The sequence below is a fragment of the Natator depressus genome, chromosome 12 (assembly GCF_965152275.1).
Source record: "Natator depressus isolate rNatDep1 chromosome 12, rNatDep2.hap1, whole genome shotgun sequence".
Taxonomy (NCBI): domain Eukaryota; kingdom Metazoa; phylum Chordata; order Testudines; family Cheloniidae; genus Natator; species Natator depressus.
This window is the reverse complement of record NC_134245.1, coordinates 32,687,325-32,706,164: the sequence shown is the minus strand read 5'-3', so window position 1 is coordinate 32,706,164 and position 18,840 is coordinate 32,687,325. Positions and strand designations below refer to the sequence as shown.

Here is an 18,840-nt window from a genome sequence, read left to right as displayed (position 1 = left end):
TAAAAAATCTGAATACACAAAATACATCAACAATAAATTGCTAACCAATACAGAATCTAAGACATTTTGAACAATACAAGTGATCTTCAAACCAAGTAAATTACATCTGTAGCTTAAAATATTAAATGGGTTAAATTCAAAATGTCTATTTAATTATGAACACTTAGAACTTTACTGCAAACCCTATTTCTGCTTGAACACTACATTTGCTTGGTTCTGCAATCTTTATGAATACAAAGTCAAGTTTTAGTGTACAAGGAGTGTGGCAGGATCAGACCCTAGAAAGATTAGTGATATCAGACCCAATGTTTGTACTTACATCCATTCAGGTCAGATAGAAACTTTGCTATTGGACTTCATTAGTAGCAGATAGTCCTTTCAAGGTAAGACCACCATTCAGTGAGGTACAAAACACATGCCTAACTGTATGCACATGAATAGTTCTACTGAAGTCAGTGGGACTACTGACATGTTCAAAGTTGGGCATGGGCTTTGATATATTGCTAAACTGGGGCCCAAATGAGACCATTCAGTGGATTACCTCAGCCATTTATATAGTTTATTACAGTTAGTATTTGTTGTCAGATAAGTGCCCAGAGATTTGTCTAACTGTATATAGCTTGGGTTTTGCATATCTCATGTCTAACGTATTTCACACATCATGAACAGCAACTCATATTTAGTAGTCACCAGATTTTTTTCCCCCCCCTTACCAACTATATTAAAGATATTGTAGTAAGCAGGGATGTGTTCAGCCCTAATGATGCACTTTGTAGGCCCTTAATCTCCAGAGTGTTCCTGCTTTATAATTTACTCTTAAAAAGTAATCTGCTTCAACAGAAAGTTTCAGTGTCTTACTTATGGGGAAACTTAAGTAACTATCTTTAATTGTTTAGATACCGAGTTACTCAGTCATTTGATAAAATAAATTATTAAAAACCTATTGTACATTAAGTATCACATCTGTTTGTTAGATATTTAACACCATTTTAAGGATATGAAAAATATGCACCAAATGTTTGATACCAGCTTTTGCTAGTCATCAGAAGCCCATAACCTCATTTAAAAAAAAATTTTAAAAAAAATGCATCTCCCTATAAATGAAGTCATGACAATAGAATATTGTCACAGGAAGGAAGTCTTCTGTTGAAAAATGAAAACATCAAGGCCAGGCTAGAATGTTAGTTTTCCAAGTAGATTGGTCTCCTTACATTCTCACTCAGAATTAATGTCTGATGCTAGATGACAGACCGTGGGCGTAACCATTTTGTTAAATGGTGCTAGTACACTGAAAGAACGCTAATCTGCTACATTACTTGACTTATTGCATTCTGATTAGATCTCTTCTCTAATTTATTGTGTGCATCCACCAAATACATTATGATTCACAGAAGAACTTCAATGAACTAATTTAATTAGCTGAATTTACTGTTTCAGCTATCTGCTAGACAACAGACCATTTAGTCAATCTCATTGGCTAACCCATTTGTTAAAAATGAACAGTAGGGAAAAAGTATTACCTTAAATGTAGACTATCATTTAAAATGATACAAGGGATTACCAAAGAATAAATTAGTTTTAAAAATGGTTCTGAAATTTATCTTTTGATTAAATACAGTAATTAAATACACATTATATACACAATTCTTGGTGAATGAGTCTTTGCAGTAAAAAAAAAAAAAAAAAAAAAAGTCAGGGGCCTACACAGCTTGTTGAAAGTATGCCTTTTCGCTCTTTAATTTTAAAATAGTTCCTGGCTTTTTGTGGTATGCATGTAAGTAATGGTGAAAGAGGTGCATCAGCCATACCTGGAGGGAAGGAGGAAAAAAAAAAAAGGAATTATAGCCTAACTCGTCCACCATTTTATCTTTCACATATGATTTAGATTAAAGGTATAAGTTGAGTAACCACGTTCAATCACTGTAATTCTGTAAGAAAATTTGCACAAAAGCATGAATTTACATGTCTAATCTGGCCTCATCTGCTAAGGTTATCTACAGAAGAATTCTTGTAGTTCACTAAATTTCTATTTATATGTACACAGAATCAGATTAACCACTCAAATATCACTTATGAAAGATTTGCAAGCTAAATGGATGACAACATAGTAAAATATTTCACCTGTTAATATTATAGCACTCACCTGCTGGTGCTAAGGATTTCAATGCTTCTAAAAGATGGGGACTGGAAAATTTGACTACACATCTGAATGGTTCTTTTTCAGTTAGAATGTCCATTTCAGGTTCACCTTTAAAAACTGTTTCAAGCTGTGAACACAAAGCATTCAGGGGTCATAAGAAGGATATGCCTTTATGTACACACTATTAAAAAACAAGGCAATATTAAAACTAAAGCCCTGCTTTTTTTGTTGGATGTGTCCTCTCTTCTCTCAACTGGGAGGAGACCTGTAAACAATTTATGGCAACATGCCCTTCAGTTTAACACCATACAAAAATGGGCAATTGCTATTTAAAACTTGGTTGTAATAACTGTTGTGCTAAACCATAAGTCAAGCATTTCCTGGTGCTAAGTGGTGACCTCCTCAGGCCCTCATCCCTTCTAACCAGATATCCAGTTGCCCTTCTTTAAAACTGAAAATAGACCAGTCTTCTTTATTTCATTTATTTTTAAGTATTAAAGGAAACTACAAAGGTTAGAAATATTAAATTCTAAATTTAAAAGTAGGGCTGCCAAGAGATTAAAAAAATTAATCGTGATTAATTGCACTGTTAAACAATATTTTTGGATGTTTCATCCAATTTCAAATATATTCATTTAAATTACAAAACAGAATACAAAGTGTACAGTCCTCACTAGATTTTCAAAAACACCAAAATAGCATTTTTCAATTCACCTAATACAAGTACTATAGTGTAAGCTCTTTATCATGAAAGTTGAACTTACAAATATAGAATTATGTAAAAAAAAACTGCATTCAAAAATAAAACCATGTAAAACTTTAGAGCCTACAAGTCCACTCACTCCTAATTCTTGTTTAGCCTATCGCTCAAACATGTTTGTTTACGTTGATGGGAGACAATGTTGCCCACTTCTTGTTTACAATGTCACCTGAAAGGAAGAACAGGCGTTCACATGGCACTGTTGTAGCCGGTGTCGCAAGACAGTTACATGCCAGATGCGCTTCATATGTCCCTTCATGCTTCGACCACCATTCCAAAGAACGTGTCCATGCTGATGACTGGTTCTGCTCAATAACGATCCAAAGCAGTGCAGACTGAAGGATGTTCATTTTCATCATCTAAGTCAGATGCCACCAGCAGAAGGTTGATTTTCTTTTTTGGTGGTTCGGGTTCTGTAGTTTCTGCATTGGAGTGTTGCTTTTAAGACTTCTGGAAAGCATGCTCCACACCTCATCCCTCTCAGATTTGGAAGGCACTTCAGATTTTTAAACGTTGGGTCAAGTGCTGTTGCTATCTCACAAGTGCTAGAAATCTCATATTGGTACCTTTTTTGCATTTCGTCAAATCTGCAGTGAAAGTGTTCTTAAAATGAAGATGTGCTATGTTATCATCTGTGACTGCTATAACATGAAGTGTGTCAGAACCCAGGTAAAACAGAGCAGGAGACATACAATTCTCCCCCCGAGAAGTTCAGTCACAAATTTAAGTAATGCATTTTTTTTTAATAAAAGCAAGCATCGTCAGCATAGAAGCATGTCCTCTGGAATGGTGGCCGAGGCATGAAGGGGCATATGAATGTTTAGCATATCCAGCATGTAAATACCTTCCAATGCTGGCTACAAAAGTGCCATGCGACAGCCTGTTCTCACTGTCAGGTGACATTGTAAATAAGAAATGGGCATCATCTCCCATAAATGAAAACAAACTTGTTTGTCTGAGTGATTGGCTGAACAAGAAGTAGGGCTGAGTGGACTTGTGGGCTCTAAAGTTTTATATTTTTTTTTTGTTACATAACTTCACTCAAAACCAAAACAATCCACATTTGTAAGTTACACTTTCACAATAAAGAGACTGCACTACAGTACTTGTATGAGGTAAACTGAAAAATTATATTTCTTTTATCATTTTTACAGTGCAAATATTTGCAATTAAAAATATAAAGTGAGTACTTTGTATACACTATACACTTTGTATTCTGTGTTTTAATTAAAATCAATATATTAGAAAAACTCACAAATAATTAATAAATTTCAGTTGATGTTCTATTGCGTAACAGTATGATTAAAATCACAGTTCATTTTTTTATTGCGATTAATTTTTAGTTAATCGCGTAAGTTAACTCGATTAATCCACAGCCCTACTTAAAAGATATTTCAACTACCATACTTGCCCTTAACTTGTCAGCTTTTATTGTTTCATAATCAATTTCTTATTTAAAAAAAGAAATTCTCCCCATTTGCTGAATGGAAGACTCATGCAAACAGAAAACTGATTGGTGCATAAAATAAACAAATTAAATTCTCTAATCTCTTTCAGTTATAATCATTTTAAGTGTTGCTTGGAACCATAATAGGTAAACATTTTCAGACATAAGCATGATTTAAGTTTAGAGGCCTTTTAACCCCTTTTGAATTAAACACCACAAAAATGATTAATATTCTCATTAACTAGGTTGTGGAAGAAGACATTCCAATCACAAGTTTTAGCTAAGAAAAATCTATCGCCTCCTGTGAGATTATTAGATATGCTAGAGAATACATTAGGCAGAGAGTATCAGAAGAATGAGCTGTTCAATGTAGACTTTTCATACCTAATGTCCCAAAATTATTTATTCTAGAGTCTCTAGTCAGGGGTTCTCAAACTTAATTTCACCATAACCTCCTTCTAACAACAAAAGTTACCACACGACTCCAGGAGGGGGGACTGAAGCCTGAGCCCATCCAAGCCCTGCCACCTTGGGCAGGGGGGCCAAAACCAAAGCCTGAGCCCCACTGCTCCAGGCAGAGGGACCAAGGCCCAAGGGCTTCAGCCCCAAGTGGGGAGCCTGTAACCTGAAACCCACCACCCAGGGCTGGGGCCCTTGTGCTGCGGCTCTGGCCCCAGGCGGTGGGGCTCAGGCTTCGGCCCCAGCAAGTCTAACGCCAGCTCTGGCAACCCCATTAAAACGGGGTCGCGACCCACTTTGGGGGCCCAACCCACAGTTTGAGAACCACTGCTCTAGACAATCCAATTCTGGCCTAAATTGGGACAGATCTCCCAATCCTTTGAGGCTTTCACTCCAGTTCCTCACTGCACATTTCCACTTCCACAATCTTTGGCCTTTTTCCTCCCTCAAGTGTTTTGGCTGCCCGTATCTTCCTTTGCTCCTTTCCTAGCTGGATATTTCCAGTCTGGATTTTTCTCTCAAGCATGGCTCAAGTCACTTCAAGCTAGTTCCTACCACAGCTATAGTTGGTGCAGCTGCTCCTTTAAAACACTAACATGCTGCTTTGATTAACTTCTGACTTCAAGTCTTGGGCATACATTTTAAAAGTTTGTTAACAGGGCCTATTAGAATTATTTTATTTATGCCTTTCAACAACCTGTTTGCTAATGTAAACACTTTTCTAGGTGAAAGAATACCTTCTTAATGAAATCGGGGGTGCCCCCATGTGACAAACAATTCTCCACTAAAAAAAAAAAAACCGCAATTATGTCCAGTGTATATGGTAAAACATTAAGGGTCACCTCTTGGAATCCCCAAAGATACATTAAGAGTTGGTTTTGCTATGAATAAGGCTGCGAGTCTGTCCCAGAGGTCATGGATTCCGTGATCTTCTGTGACCTTTGCAGCGGCTGGCCTAGGGGCCGCCTGAGCAGCTCAGGCAGATCCTGGGCCAGCCGCACTTGCTGCTGCTGGGGCAGTCTCGGGCCACCGCGTCCCCCTCCCCCAGCAGAAGGAGTTTAGGTGTGGGAGGGGGCTCAGGACAGGGGTGCAGGAGCAGGTGAGGGCCCTGGGTGGCACTTACCTCAGGGAGCTCCCCAAAAGTGGGGACATGTCCCTCCTTCCCAGCTCTGCACGCTGCCTCCGCTCCCTCCCCCCGCCTGACCAAGATTTAGTCAGGGGTATATAGTACAAGTCATGGACTGGTCATGGAGCTATGAATTTTTGTTTACTGCTTGTGACCTGTCCATGACTCACTAAAAATACCCATGACTAAAACATAGCCTTAGTTATGAACAGATATTTTTCAACGATCTATTGAGTGTTACTGTATTGGTAGTTGGTTTTATAAGTACTCTGTATAATCTGGACTTCCATTTCACCAGTACTTAAATCTCATTTTATTATAGTACAACATCCAAAATATGTTGCTCTCAAGATTATGATCAAATTAAAAAGTTACTATTATTCAATTAGTATGGGTCGTGCAAGACTGAGATGTGATCCAGAATTTTAAATGTAACTTCTTTGGGCACTAGATTGCATGAATGCAACAAGAGCTCTGCATTAGAAATCTATAATTGTAACTAGTTTATGAAAAAACTCTAGTAACATTCTGTGCAAAAGTTTGGAAGAAAAACTAGAGAATTTTTTTACAATTGTGCTTTAACACATCTACTGATTAGTCATTTTAACCAAATTAAAAGGATTAAACGTGTTTATCACCTTATATTGTGCAAATTCTATTTTTGGTTGGAGACCCTCACCAAAGACCTCCTGATTCACACTCTGGATTCTCTCTTTTTCCCTTTTATTTTCTTGAATTATCCTCGGATCCACTGGAGGAGGAGGAAAAAAACAAAACGAACAACACACCCTGTTAACTTTCATGTGGCATTGTTTAGCTATTATGTACACATTCCATTTCTTTGGGAAATGATTTTTAGATGTGACATACCCAGAATAGAATACAAATTCTAGAGAATGCACAAAATGATCATCTGGCAGATAGCTAGTGAAATATGAAGATTCACCACTTAAAACCAACTCCAAACTAACAAAACAGCCAGACCAAAAAAGGAAAAAAGTTTAGCATTGTGTACTTTGTGGATGTGGGAGTGAATGCTTGCATGCCTAACTCTAAGCAAATGTTATAAGCAGCTTAATTTTAGGAGCATCAGTCCACCCAGGCTTTTAGAAGTTTGACATTTAAAAAGTAATTAGCCTATGAAGATTGCTTTCTGGGAATTACCTAGATTTCATTAGCTGTTTTTCCAAACACCCGTAAGAATCCTAGGTAAGTCATATAAATAAGTGAAGATATTATTTCCCGACCAAAGAAACAAGCTTAGGAAAAACAATTTCTTAACGAAAGTCATAATTCGACAAAAGTTCTCATTTTATGCAAAGGTAACAGCTTCCGAACTGCACGTTGGATTTCTTAGTTAAGGCAACCCTGCAGAAGCCAGCCAGAAATCAAACAAGCATGTTCTCACAAAGGGAAGAAACTTTACAGCAGCTGTATGAAAAGTCTACCTTGAATGTTTTGTCCACATGGATCCTACTTATCATGAACACACACCTCATATGTACAAGACCAAAATCTTTTGACCAGCAGCATTCACTGGGGCTGTGCTTGTGCTCGACATGTCCTCCCACCCAAGGGCAATTAGAGCAGTGTGGGCCCAACCACTTGCTAATTTGTCTTTAGAATCAATCTGTACTGAGAATGAGCAGGAATGGAGGGCAGGTCACAGGAGCCAGGTGGACAAAACATTTCAAAGAAAACAGTTACTGTAAGATAGTGGAGTCTATCTGACCAGCCAAGCTAGTATAAGAATCAGAACCATGACATGAATGTCCAAATGATGTTCGGTGAGTTTGTAAACAGAACTCAGCCAGCCTTGGAAAGGGTGGAGGTGTAGTCTGGCAAGCAGCAATCACTGCAATGTATGTACTATACTATGAATATAATATAAGAATTACATGGCACTTTATAACAAGAAACATTTAAAAGAGCTGAGAACGCAAACCTGAAAAGGAATGATATTTCAGAGCAAAGCTTATTTTAAAAGGCCATATATTTAAAAAAAAAAAAAAGCATATACCCTTTTCTGGAGCAACATTGCTTTCTTGAAGAGGTCTTGGGTGATATGTTTGGAAAGTCTAAAAACAAAATACAAAAAAGTGTGGGAGGAGGCAAGATAAGGTCTTTACAATCGGTTTATTTCTAGTTCTAGGAGCTCTTACTAAAAATAGTTTTCAGGTTTTTTTGAAAACCTTCTGAAACAGAGTGCTCTCCTTGCTCTTACCAATTATGGGAAGTTAAAAATCCGAAATCCTAGTTTTGGAAAGTGATGTTTTCCCTGACTATACTCAGAAAACATTTCTCTATTTGGAAGTATTCTTTAGACAAGAAGAGTAAATACCTATTCTAATAGTTGCCAAGTCAGTACTTTATTGAGACCAATGAAGTAGTAATAATACAAAATTTTAAGATTAAATCATTTTATCCAATTCTATGTTATAGTTTAATTGGTAATTCAGGAATGCCTCTAAAAAGCGGTAGGTGGGAAACTAGGTTTTAGATCACCATTTTATGTTACCTTACTGAAAGGCTGTCCACCTCAGTAGTTCAGTATTACTTGTAACATGATGAATTCTTGGAAGAGGTTTTCCCCACCTGCTAGGAAGTTTAGAGCCAGGCCTGAAACAAAAAACCAAGACTTACCTTAGAATAAACTTGAAAAGTGGCTCACCTGGCTATACCTCTTGAACACAATATCTTTAAGGGAGTCTAAACAACGGCTTCGGAGCTCCATTTCATGGATGTCATGGTAATTGGAAGCATGAACCAGTGCCTTTAAATAAAAATTGAAATTATTTTTATCATTACTTCTTAAGTCACCATTATATTTACAATAAAATGTAACATTTCTGGCTAATGCAACATTTTTATAAAGCTGTTAAGTTGTAGGTTCAGTCACTATCACCAAAGAGGATTCTCATATCTGAAAAGTGCAAAGTTAAACAGGCTGTTATAAAGCCATATGATCTTTGCAGTAATGCAGAGAATTTACAGTTGAAAGAAAGAAAACCCCAACCACCAAAATAAACACATAAATAAAAAAATAGAACTGTAGTCTAAGCTCTGCATCATCATGTTGTGCCTACTTAGGGATAGCTTGATTCTCTGCACAGTAAGATATGAACTTATTAATACAGAACTGGAAGGGACTTCATGGATTGAGTCCAGTCCCTTGGTATCACAGACAAACTAGTCACATAATCTTGTTTATAAACTTATGAAGCTCCATCTTAAAACTAGGTAGGTTATTTGCTCACTCGGCTGCAGCCTTGTATTGGAAGGCTGTTCCAAAACTGCACTATTCTGATGGCTAGAAGCCTTTAGCCTAAACAACTCTTCTCCCTCCCTGGTGTTTACTCCATGATATATTTATAGAGCACGAGCATACCCCCCATAGCCTTCATTTTCCTAAGTTAAACAAGCCAAACTCTTTTAACCTCCTCTCATAAAACAGATTCTCCATTCCTGTGGTCATCTTAGTAGTCTCTCTCTGAACCCGTTCCAGTTTGTATTAGTCTTTCTTGAACATGGGCGACTAGAACTGTACACAGTATTCCAAAGGAGGTCTTACCAGTGCTTTATACAATGGCATTAATGCTTCCCTATCACTCCTGGAAATACCTGGCCTGATTCATTCTATAATGAATTACAGGACAGTCATCTTGTAATTGACTAATACACCCAGGTCTTTCTCCTGGATTATTAGAAGTTAAAGGTTATGTTACTGGAAAGGTAAATTTCCAAGAATTTGAACTAAGATCTCAGAGATCTGCCCCATGATCTTAATGTCAATAATTTGGACACTCAGTATACCCATTCTTTGAGCCAGTACATCCAGTTCTCATAGTGCAAGGCCTCAGAAGCTTAGGTGGTCACTTTAAGAACATACAAAACTGTACTTGCAATTTGCTTTCAGATTTTGAATATAGTAGAACCTGAGAGTTACTATCACTAGAGTTATGAATTGACCAGTCAACCACAAAACCTCATTTGGAACTGGAAGTATGCAATCAGACAGAAGCAGAGACCGACACACACACACACACACACACACAAAAGCGCAAATACAGTACAGTAAACTACTACTAAAAATAAAAGGAAAGCAGCATTTTTCTTCTGCAAAGTAAACTTTGAAAGAACCACCATAACGTTTTGTTCAACAAACAACCTCCACTCCCAAGGTATTCATAACTGTGAGGTTCTACTGTACCTAGAACATCCACTGCCAGTCTCCAAGAGGGTCACACAGGTAATAGGGACAAGTGCCAATAATAAGTGGTTTTAATAGGCAATAATAGGACATGACCCCTATTTTTGTCAGTAACTATCACTTCTACTCTAAGCCAGCTTTTAAGACCCATCATATGGCCACTTGTAGCAATTCAGTTTAAAGATGTGAAGTAAAGATACCTTGCAAGTTAACAGATCCTCAACACAAGCATCTCCAGTTCAGAGATTTAAAATTATATAGTCTACTAAAAGCACAAACTAACTTTATTAAATTAACTTTCTATAAAGAGAAAAAGCTTAAAGGCAGTTATTCTACATGGTTTGTATTTAAGGAGTTTTGGTATGGATTTTAAAGTGGTACACGAGAGGAGCACAAATAACGCACGTATGCACTTGTGCCTCTGAACGCTCCTAGTGAACTCCATTTAGGGATCTAATCTAAAGATTGTGTTATGTTTCTAGACCAAACAACCACATTCCAGATTTTCCAGTGTGATGTTTCCTCACACTTTCAACAACCCTCTTTTGATAACTAGAAACAACATGATGGAGATCTATAACAGTCAAGTTTGCTCTATACCTGACAAAGCAGAGGTATGCGGTTCCTAAGACTGGAAATGAAGACATAGGGAGTTTGCGAGTGATACACAACATAAGTAGCTTTGTACTGATTTGGTTTTGTATACTGTGTTCCCCAAGCAATTCGAATCCATATTGCATTATCCTCATATTCTCTGAAGTTGATCGTCACCTGATTAGAAAAATCAAAAGCTATAATTTAGTTAGGCACTCAAATCAGGAGACACCAAAATTAAGGTTGTGTGGGTTAACTGTTCCCCTGTGTTTATGCATTATACGTGAACATGTGATATGCCACTGCTGATGAAAGAGAAACATATCCCATTGACTTCCACAGGGTTCTTTCACCAGATGGACTTTAACCTGTAATGTTTAGAAAATATCTTTACATTAGAAGGCGTCGTCTTTTTTTTTTTTTTTTTAAATGTAAGCACCCTTATTGGAAGCAAAGGTAGATAGCAGCAATATCTTTGTATTGTATGTGGAGCACGAGTGACAATAACCCAAGTGCTTCCATTCTAATGAGTCTATTTCACTACCCATTTTACAGGTGTGAGGTTACATTACAGTAGTCGCTTTTCAGCCTCAGGACTGAACATGTTTCAAAGAGGTCAAGGTCCACAGTCAATGCCTTGGGGTAGTTTCCCTGCCCTGTTCCATTTCCTTTTACCACTCAGGTTGCTGTTCAACTGGTTATTGGTTTTCAGTTTCACTCACCCATACCAAGTTACCCTGAGTGGCTATGTGGGGAAGGGAAGCCAGCCTTTGCTAGGTGCTCTCCTAGGTTCAGGCAGAGCCAGTCAAGCTCCTATACTGCTTCTAATGAGGGAAGAGGGGGAAGGAGGCAATTGGCCAGTCACAGTCATTTTTTTCTCCCTCCCTTGCAATGCAGACAAACTGCTCAGCAGTTGCATCAAGAAAAAAACCGCTGCTCACAATGCTCCCGAATCTGCTAAGGAAACAGTGTCCCCCTCCAATAGTGACAAGTGTTTCATATACCAATGAAAGGAACACATTCAATTGATAATCAGATCAAACAAAATTTTCATACACATTCACTCTTGATAGCCACGAGTAGCTCCCTAGGTCACATGTTGGACACTACTTTATACAGTATGTGACCCAAGAACACCACTGTCTACTAGACAATATAAAATTTCACGAAAAATATAACAGTATCGGGGCCAAAACTTCAAAACACACAAAGTATGCCCACTAGGGATAATAAATTGAAGCATAGGCTAGAGACCATGTGCAAGAGCAGTTTACTGTTTCTGACTCCATTTTTACTACTGGTGCTAACTTCAGAATCGTGTATACACCCTCCCACTTCCACCCTCTGTTTTCTGCTTATTGATAAAAAAAAATTACATGGCTACTTCAAGTTCCACTCAGATTGTTTGGTGAGAGACATGTTTATTTATATATTATTAGTTAACAGATTGTCTTATTGATTGACAGATTAGAACAGTATCAATTACATCTAGGCCACAAGACCACTCTAGCTTTAAAGTCTCAGGTGTATTTGTCCTGAAACACTGCACTCTTCTGGTCTATATGAGCAACGTTCCATTTTTGTATCTAGCAATGCTTTTTGAAGCCTGATTCAGCTATATTTATCTAGTTTGTGTATTTTCTGAAGTACAGGCTCAAACTTGTTTATCTACTCAGTAATAATGGCAGAGTGTTCCTTAGTACTGAAAATATACAAAATTGGAAATACAATTGTATTTCTCTGGAGCCTGAAACACTATATTTTAAGACAGAATTCTGCCACTTTTCACTTCCCTCAACCAGAAAAAAGCAAGTCTGAAGGTAAATACTATTACTGGGGCAGTATATATAGTTTCTCCTTGGTATTTCAAATACAATCCCCCATGACTCCAGCAATTTACAGATTTACTTCAAGTTTTGGTTAAAAAGCAGGGACAAATCAAGAATTATCTTCCTAAAGACGATATAATAACCACCCTTTATATTACAGAGTTGCAACTCATTTAGAACAGTTTTATTCTTACATTTTTCAGAGCTGACTGAAGACTTCTCTTAAATTTGTATTTGAAATCTGCCAAGTTAAAAGCGTCAGTTTCTTCACCTGTTATACAAGAAGAGATACCACTTACTGTAAACACAAAATTATGACTGTTAGACATAATTTGGTCTGTTACAGCAAAACGGTATTACAGTGATGTAGCATCAACCCAAGAATTTAAACATTTATTTTAACTATTAAATAGATCATATAGTGTCAGTTTAATCTCTCTGGGGAGTTTCGGGACTTCTTTTTTTAGGATGTGAGCACTGACATACGACACACACACGTGCATACATGTTTCTTCCCTTATACTGTCTCACCTTAAAAGATAGACTAATTTATTAACAACATAAATACATCTACCTAATATAATATATTGGATTTTCCTAACAATCAGTATTTTCATGCCCCTGATTCATCCCAAATTGAGGGAATAGGAGGAACCAGTACAAACCAAATAGCAGCATTTATAAAACTGAGAAAATTTCCTGGGGTTGGGTAGGAGTGGGGGATGTAAAAACTAAAAACGAAGGACCTTTCCTATGAGTGAGAATCCTGTAGAGGTGATATCTTTAGAGAAAGATGTTTACCTACCCACTGCTTTTGTCATTTGGTAAACAGTCCAAATCTTCTTGTTCCGATAGGTGTGGTTGTCTGGGAAGATAACAAAGTTGCCCAATGACGCAGTGAACATGGAACATAACTGTTTTGAGTAAACTATTGACATACATTATTTGTGATCAGATCACTTTCAAACAATTGTCCTCATATATAAAAAAAAAAAAAAAAAGTCTTAGTGATCAAGACTGTCCTAAGCTGCTGGTAGCTTCTAGTCTACAAGTAAAAAAGGCATTTTTATATAGGAGACATTAAAATTTGTTGAATTTTTTGTTAACTAATTAATGAAGAGGTAACCTCCTCCCAATTCACTCTTTAAAAAGGATTACATGCAAGTTACCAAAACTCTTTCTTAACTTGAATTCTGTTGTTTAGGGCAATTAGAGAGAGAGAAAAAAAAAAAAAGACTTACAAGAGTTTGCCAACTTATAAGTACATAGAGTTATCAGTGTATAGGAAACAGCTAGAGCCACACGCAGCAAAAAATTAACAAGACAGCAATTTTGGAATCACTCATGCTTCAGTTTTCCACATAAACAAAAATTATATACAATTCTTAATGTTCAAATTATAATTATGTTGAATTTAGAGATCCACCTTGATTTGTAGAAGCTGATCTGCCATACACTGCTGTCTGAATTAAACTAACACCCATATTACTCCTGGGGGAATTCGGCATCAAAAAATTAAAAATTCTGCAAAATTCTGCATATTGTGTCAAAACAACACAATATAATCACTCCAGTTTCAATTTTGGTAATTTATTTCAAAATACCAGTCAACAACACAGACAACAGCAAAAAAGATTCCTCTAGGAGTAGAGTTAAAGAAACCCCTATAACAAATCAGTTCCAGTTGGGAGGTGCTGGAGGGGCTGTGTGAGGCCCCTCAGAACTCAGACACCCTGGACCTCCCTCCACCCCCACCCGAGCTAAGCCGCAGGGCACCCCCCAGCCCAGACACCCAGACCGGTCCCCTGGCCTCTGCACCCAGCCCCAGGGTGGCCTCCAGACACCAGCCCCCTCCCCGAGCCCAGCTGCAGGGCAGCTGAAGCCCAGAGCCCAGGCGCGGGGCACCCCCAGCATCCAACCCCCCCTCCCCCAGAGCCCAGCCATGGGGCAACCCCCAGCCCCTCCTATGACTGGTGGATAGCTAACGTAATGCCAATTTTTAAAACAGGCTCCAGAGGCGATCCTGGTAATTACAGGACTAACTTCAGTATCAGGAAAATTATTTGAAACTACAGTAAAGAACAGAATTATCAGACACACAGATCAACATGATATGTTGGGGAAGTCAACATGGCTTTTGTAAAGGGGAATCATGTCACACCAATGTATTACAATTCTTTGAAGGTGTCAACAAGCATATGGACAAAGTGATATAGTATGCTCAGACTTTCAGAAAGCTTCGACAAGGTCCCTCACCAAAGGCTCTTAAGCAAACAGTCATGGGATAAGAGGGAAGGTCCTCTCATGGATCAGTAATTGGTTAAAAAGGCAGGAAACAAAGGGTAGGAATAAACGGTCAGTTTCCACAGTGGAGAGAGGTAATAGCAGGGTCCCACAGGGATCTGTCCTGGGAACAGTGCTGTTCAACATATTCATATGTGATCTGGAAAAGGGGGTAAACAGTGAGGTGGGAAAAGTATGCAGACGATATAAAATTATGTAAGATAGTTAAGTCTGAAACAGACTGTAAAGAGTTACAAAGGGATCTCACAAAATTGGACGACTGGGCAACAAGATAGTAGATGAAATTCAATGTTGATAAGTGCAAAATAACACATTGGAAAACATAATCCCAACCATACAGTCTAAATGATGGGCTCTAAATTAGCTGTTACCACTCAAGAAGAAAGACCTTGGAGTCATCGTGGACAGTTATCTGAAAACATCAGCTCAATGTGCACAGCACTCAAAAAAGCTAACAATTTTAGGAATCAGTAGGAAAAAAAGAGATAGAAAAGACAAAAAATATCATAATGCCACCATATAAATCCATGGTACACCCACACGTTCAATACTGTATGCAGGTCTGGTCACCCCATCTCAAAAAAGATATTAGAATTGATTGAGGGTATGGAATAACTTCCATATGAGGAAAGATTAAAAACAGACAAATTGTTCAGCTCAGAAAAAGAGATGACTAAGGATATGATCGATAATATGACAGATGTTTATAAAATCATGAACAGAGTGGAGAAAGTGAATACAGATGTGTCATTTATCACTTCACATATCACAAGAACCAGATGTCACCCAACAAAATTAATAGACAGCAGTTTTAAAACAAACATAAGGAAGTACTTCACATAACACACAATCAACCTGTGGAACTCGTTGCCTGGGGATGTTGGGAAGGCCAAAAAATTTAACTGGGTTCAAAAAAGAATTAGATAAGTTCGCGAAGGCTAAGTCCATCAGTGACTATCAGCCAAGAATGTCTGGGATGCAACCCCATGCTCTGGGTGTTCCCCTAAACCTCTGACTGCCAGAAGTGGAGACTGGACAACAGGGGATGAATCACCTAATAAGTTGCCTGTTCTGTTCATTTCTTCTGAAGCATCTGGCACTGGCCACTGTCAGAAGACAGGATCCTGGGCTAGATGGACCATTGGCCATACCGGGTCAGACTATTCTTAACATACCAATATCTCATAAGGGCAATTCTATGAATTAGAAGTTATTTGAGAATGTCAGACAAAAGATAAAGAAAAGGTATTTTTAACTTACAAATCATGTCTAGGATGGCTGCTTGCTTGATACTTGCAGAGTTTTCCTGCAAGAAAATATTTACAGTGCATGGTGAACTGTAGAGCCAGAATTCTTTATAGCACTTCATTAAAATTGCAGCTTAAAGAAACGCTGTCTGGAATTTTAGCCCCAGAATGTAGGTACTGTTAACATTACTTAAATTGCATTAATGGCAACAGAATGCTAGGCAGTTTCTAAACACAGGAAGACAAACTCTCTGTCACAAAGAGCATACAGTCAAAAAAAGGTTTTGCCAAATCCAGTATTAGTCATGTTTTCAATTATATATTTTTTAAAGAAAGCTATTTGAGTGGATTTATGCACTCCCTCTACAGAGGTTGCAATTTAAACATTGCTATTCTGAACTAGTACACAAGACTTAATAAGTGAAATTAACTAAACTTTATTATAAACAGAAGAGAAAATGACTAGTGTTTCATTATCCAAACCAGGTAAAAGGTGAACTATGATTTTCTTCCCACCAATTTTATTTAGTTTTTAAAATTTCATGCCATCTGAAGAATCTCAGATGCTCTTAGGAACATAGATAAAGAAGTTTCTACAAAACACCATAGCTATTTTAAACCTGACATTTGTTATCCCATTAAAAGTAGTTTAATAATACTATTTATAGCGTTCAGTAAGTCTTTTTTGGCTTGCACCTGTAGCTTGCATATTAATACTATCGACAAGCGATCTGTGGAACCAACAGATTTCAATGCCTTTGAAACTGTGCAACAAACAGTAGAATTTAAGGGCACATACGATAACAGACTCCACAGAGGCTAGCCCAGGGTCTGCCAAGATGCAAATGCAATTGTAGGATCAGGCCCCAAGTGTGGAACATTATCACAAGCAGCGTCATATGAAGAAATTTTGTTTTACACCAAGTAAAGTGAAAACAAATCTTGCAGAGGAAATTATTCCATCCAATGTGCTTGTTTGTCAAAACAAAAACAGCACACCTCAGAAATAACACTACAGAATTCCAGAAGAATGAAAAACTATAGGCTTTCTACTCCTTAAGAGAGCATTTTAGGAGTAACATAGGTACATCTTAGCCTTCTAAATGTCCAGATAGAATTGTTTAATGTTTAACATTCAGATTCACAAATATAGATGAACTCCAAAACAGCTTCATCCCTATTGAATGGCTAGAATCTACCCAGTGCCAATACATAACAATTACTCAAAGATTTAACAATAACAGGCTCTAATATATGATTCAATTAAAGAGCAAGGAAGAATTGAGTACAACTGTGCCTTCCTATGGACCAGCTGTGTACCCAGCGAAATCAGTTAGGCCAACTCAGTATTCATGCACTATAATGCAGGCACAGGTTAATAGTTTCCAATATGAGAAATAAAGAAAATAAAGTTAATATGAGAATGAGAACATTTTCCTTCTTAAATGTGTGTCACACATTACAAAAACACCAATACACGGTTCTAGTATGCCATCCTGCTATGAAAATATAATGAAAAAGTTTCAGCCTGACAGACCATTCACAATGGATGTTATCACCTCACAAAGCTGCACCACTTCTTGGGAAATTCTTTCCTTTATCTGATGCACGTTTATGGTTTGCAGCTGCGTCTTGGAGAGGAAGTCCCACATCGTAAGCATTTCCATGATTTCATGGCGTGGGATTTTCAGCACTGTCCTTCTGATATACTCAGCAACTGTCTCATCCATTGTGAAGCCACTTTAAAAAGCAATATTAAAGAGTTATAAGCCAATGACCAGGGAAGATGGGGTGTGGATCACTCCAACTGGCCTGTGCTCTGGTACTGGCCACTGTTGGAGACATATCATTGGTCTGATTGGCAATTCCAATGTTCCTCGTACACACTGCAAAGAATCAGCGTATTTCCGAGACTTAGGACATCCGCTCCTTTGAGGGAGCATCACATCAGCTGCACCTTAAGGCCACCGTGACAGCGAGAAAATGCCCCTGTTCTAGCCTCGGGGAGTCACCGCCCATGCTGCTCCGAGACTGGCCAAAGGACAACGTCCGAGTTCCCGCAGCAAACTCCTCCAAGCTGCTGCCCCGCTTTACGGCGGGCACGAGACAGCCCGGCGGTGCAGCCAGAGCAGGGCCGCTCCCTGCGGGGGACAACGCAGGGCCTGCCGCGCCCTTCTCGCCGTCCGCGGCCTAACATCCATCCCCTGGGGCTGGCTCTAAGGAGGGGCGAGGGGGTCGCGGACAAGCGGCGGGGTCAGCGGAGGGAGGAAGACGCGCCTGCCTCGGAGCGGGGAAGGCCGAGGTTTGGGGGAGCCGGTCCCCCGAAGGCGCTCTCTGCCACACGAGGGGGCGACTCCGCCGGCAGAGCCGTAGTGGGAAGGCCCCAGGCATACCCGCCGCTGGGGCCCCTTCAAGCTACACGGCTGGGGAGGTGCGGCAGCGGGGCAGCCCCTCCCGCAGGAAATGGGGGTCAGTCACAGTCCCAGGCAGGACACCCCAAGAGCACTTCCTCAGGGCCAGAGCCCCTCCCGGCTCACCTGTCAAGGGCGCCCCGGCGGCGCCGGCCGCTCGCGGACATGTCACCACAGCAGCGGGGTTCTTTTTCGGGCTCCCTAAACTGCCCGCTCTTTCCCGCCAAGTCGCGCCCGCACCTTCGAAGCGCCCAATCATCCAGCTTCCTACATTTGAATGGCCCAATCGCAAGCGCTGTTTCGCCTCTCCCTC

General features: G+C 39.1%; 1 protein-coding gene across 1 annotated transcript; it reads right to left on the bottom strand.

Annotated features, from left to right (window-relative positions):
* Positions 1–1,654: 1,654 nt before the first annotated feature.
* Positions 1,655–18,789, bottom strand: CENPN (centromere protein N). The gene is made up of 11 exons (XM_074968816.1): positions 18,654–18,789; positions 17,676–17,856; positions 16,130–16,175; positions 13,371–13,430; positions 12,760–12,836; positions 10,743–10,913; positions 8,604–8,705; positions 7,953–8,010; positions 6,571–6,683; positions 2,144–2,267; positions 1,655–1,808 (listed from the first exon to the last, which is right to left on the bottom strand). The coding sequence occupies exons 1-11, from the start codon at positions 18,692–18,694 to the stop codon at positions 1,693–1,695; spliced, it is 1,089 nt and encodes a 362-aa protein (XP_074824917.1). The 5' UTR covers positions 18,695–18,789; the 3' UTR covers positions 1,655–1,692.
* Positions 18,790–18,840: the final 51 nt, after the last annotated feature.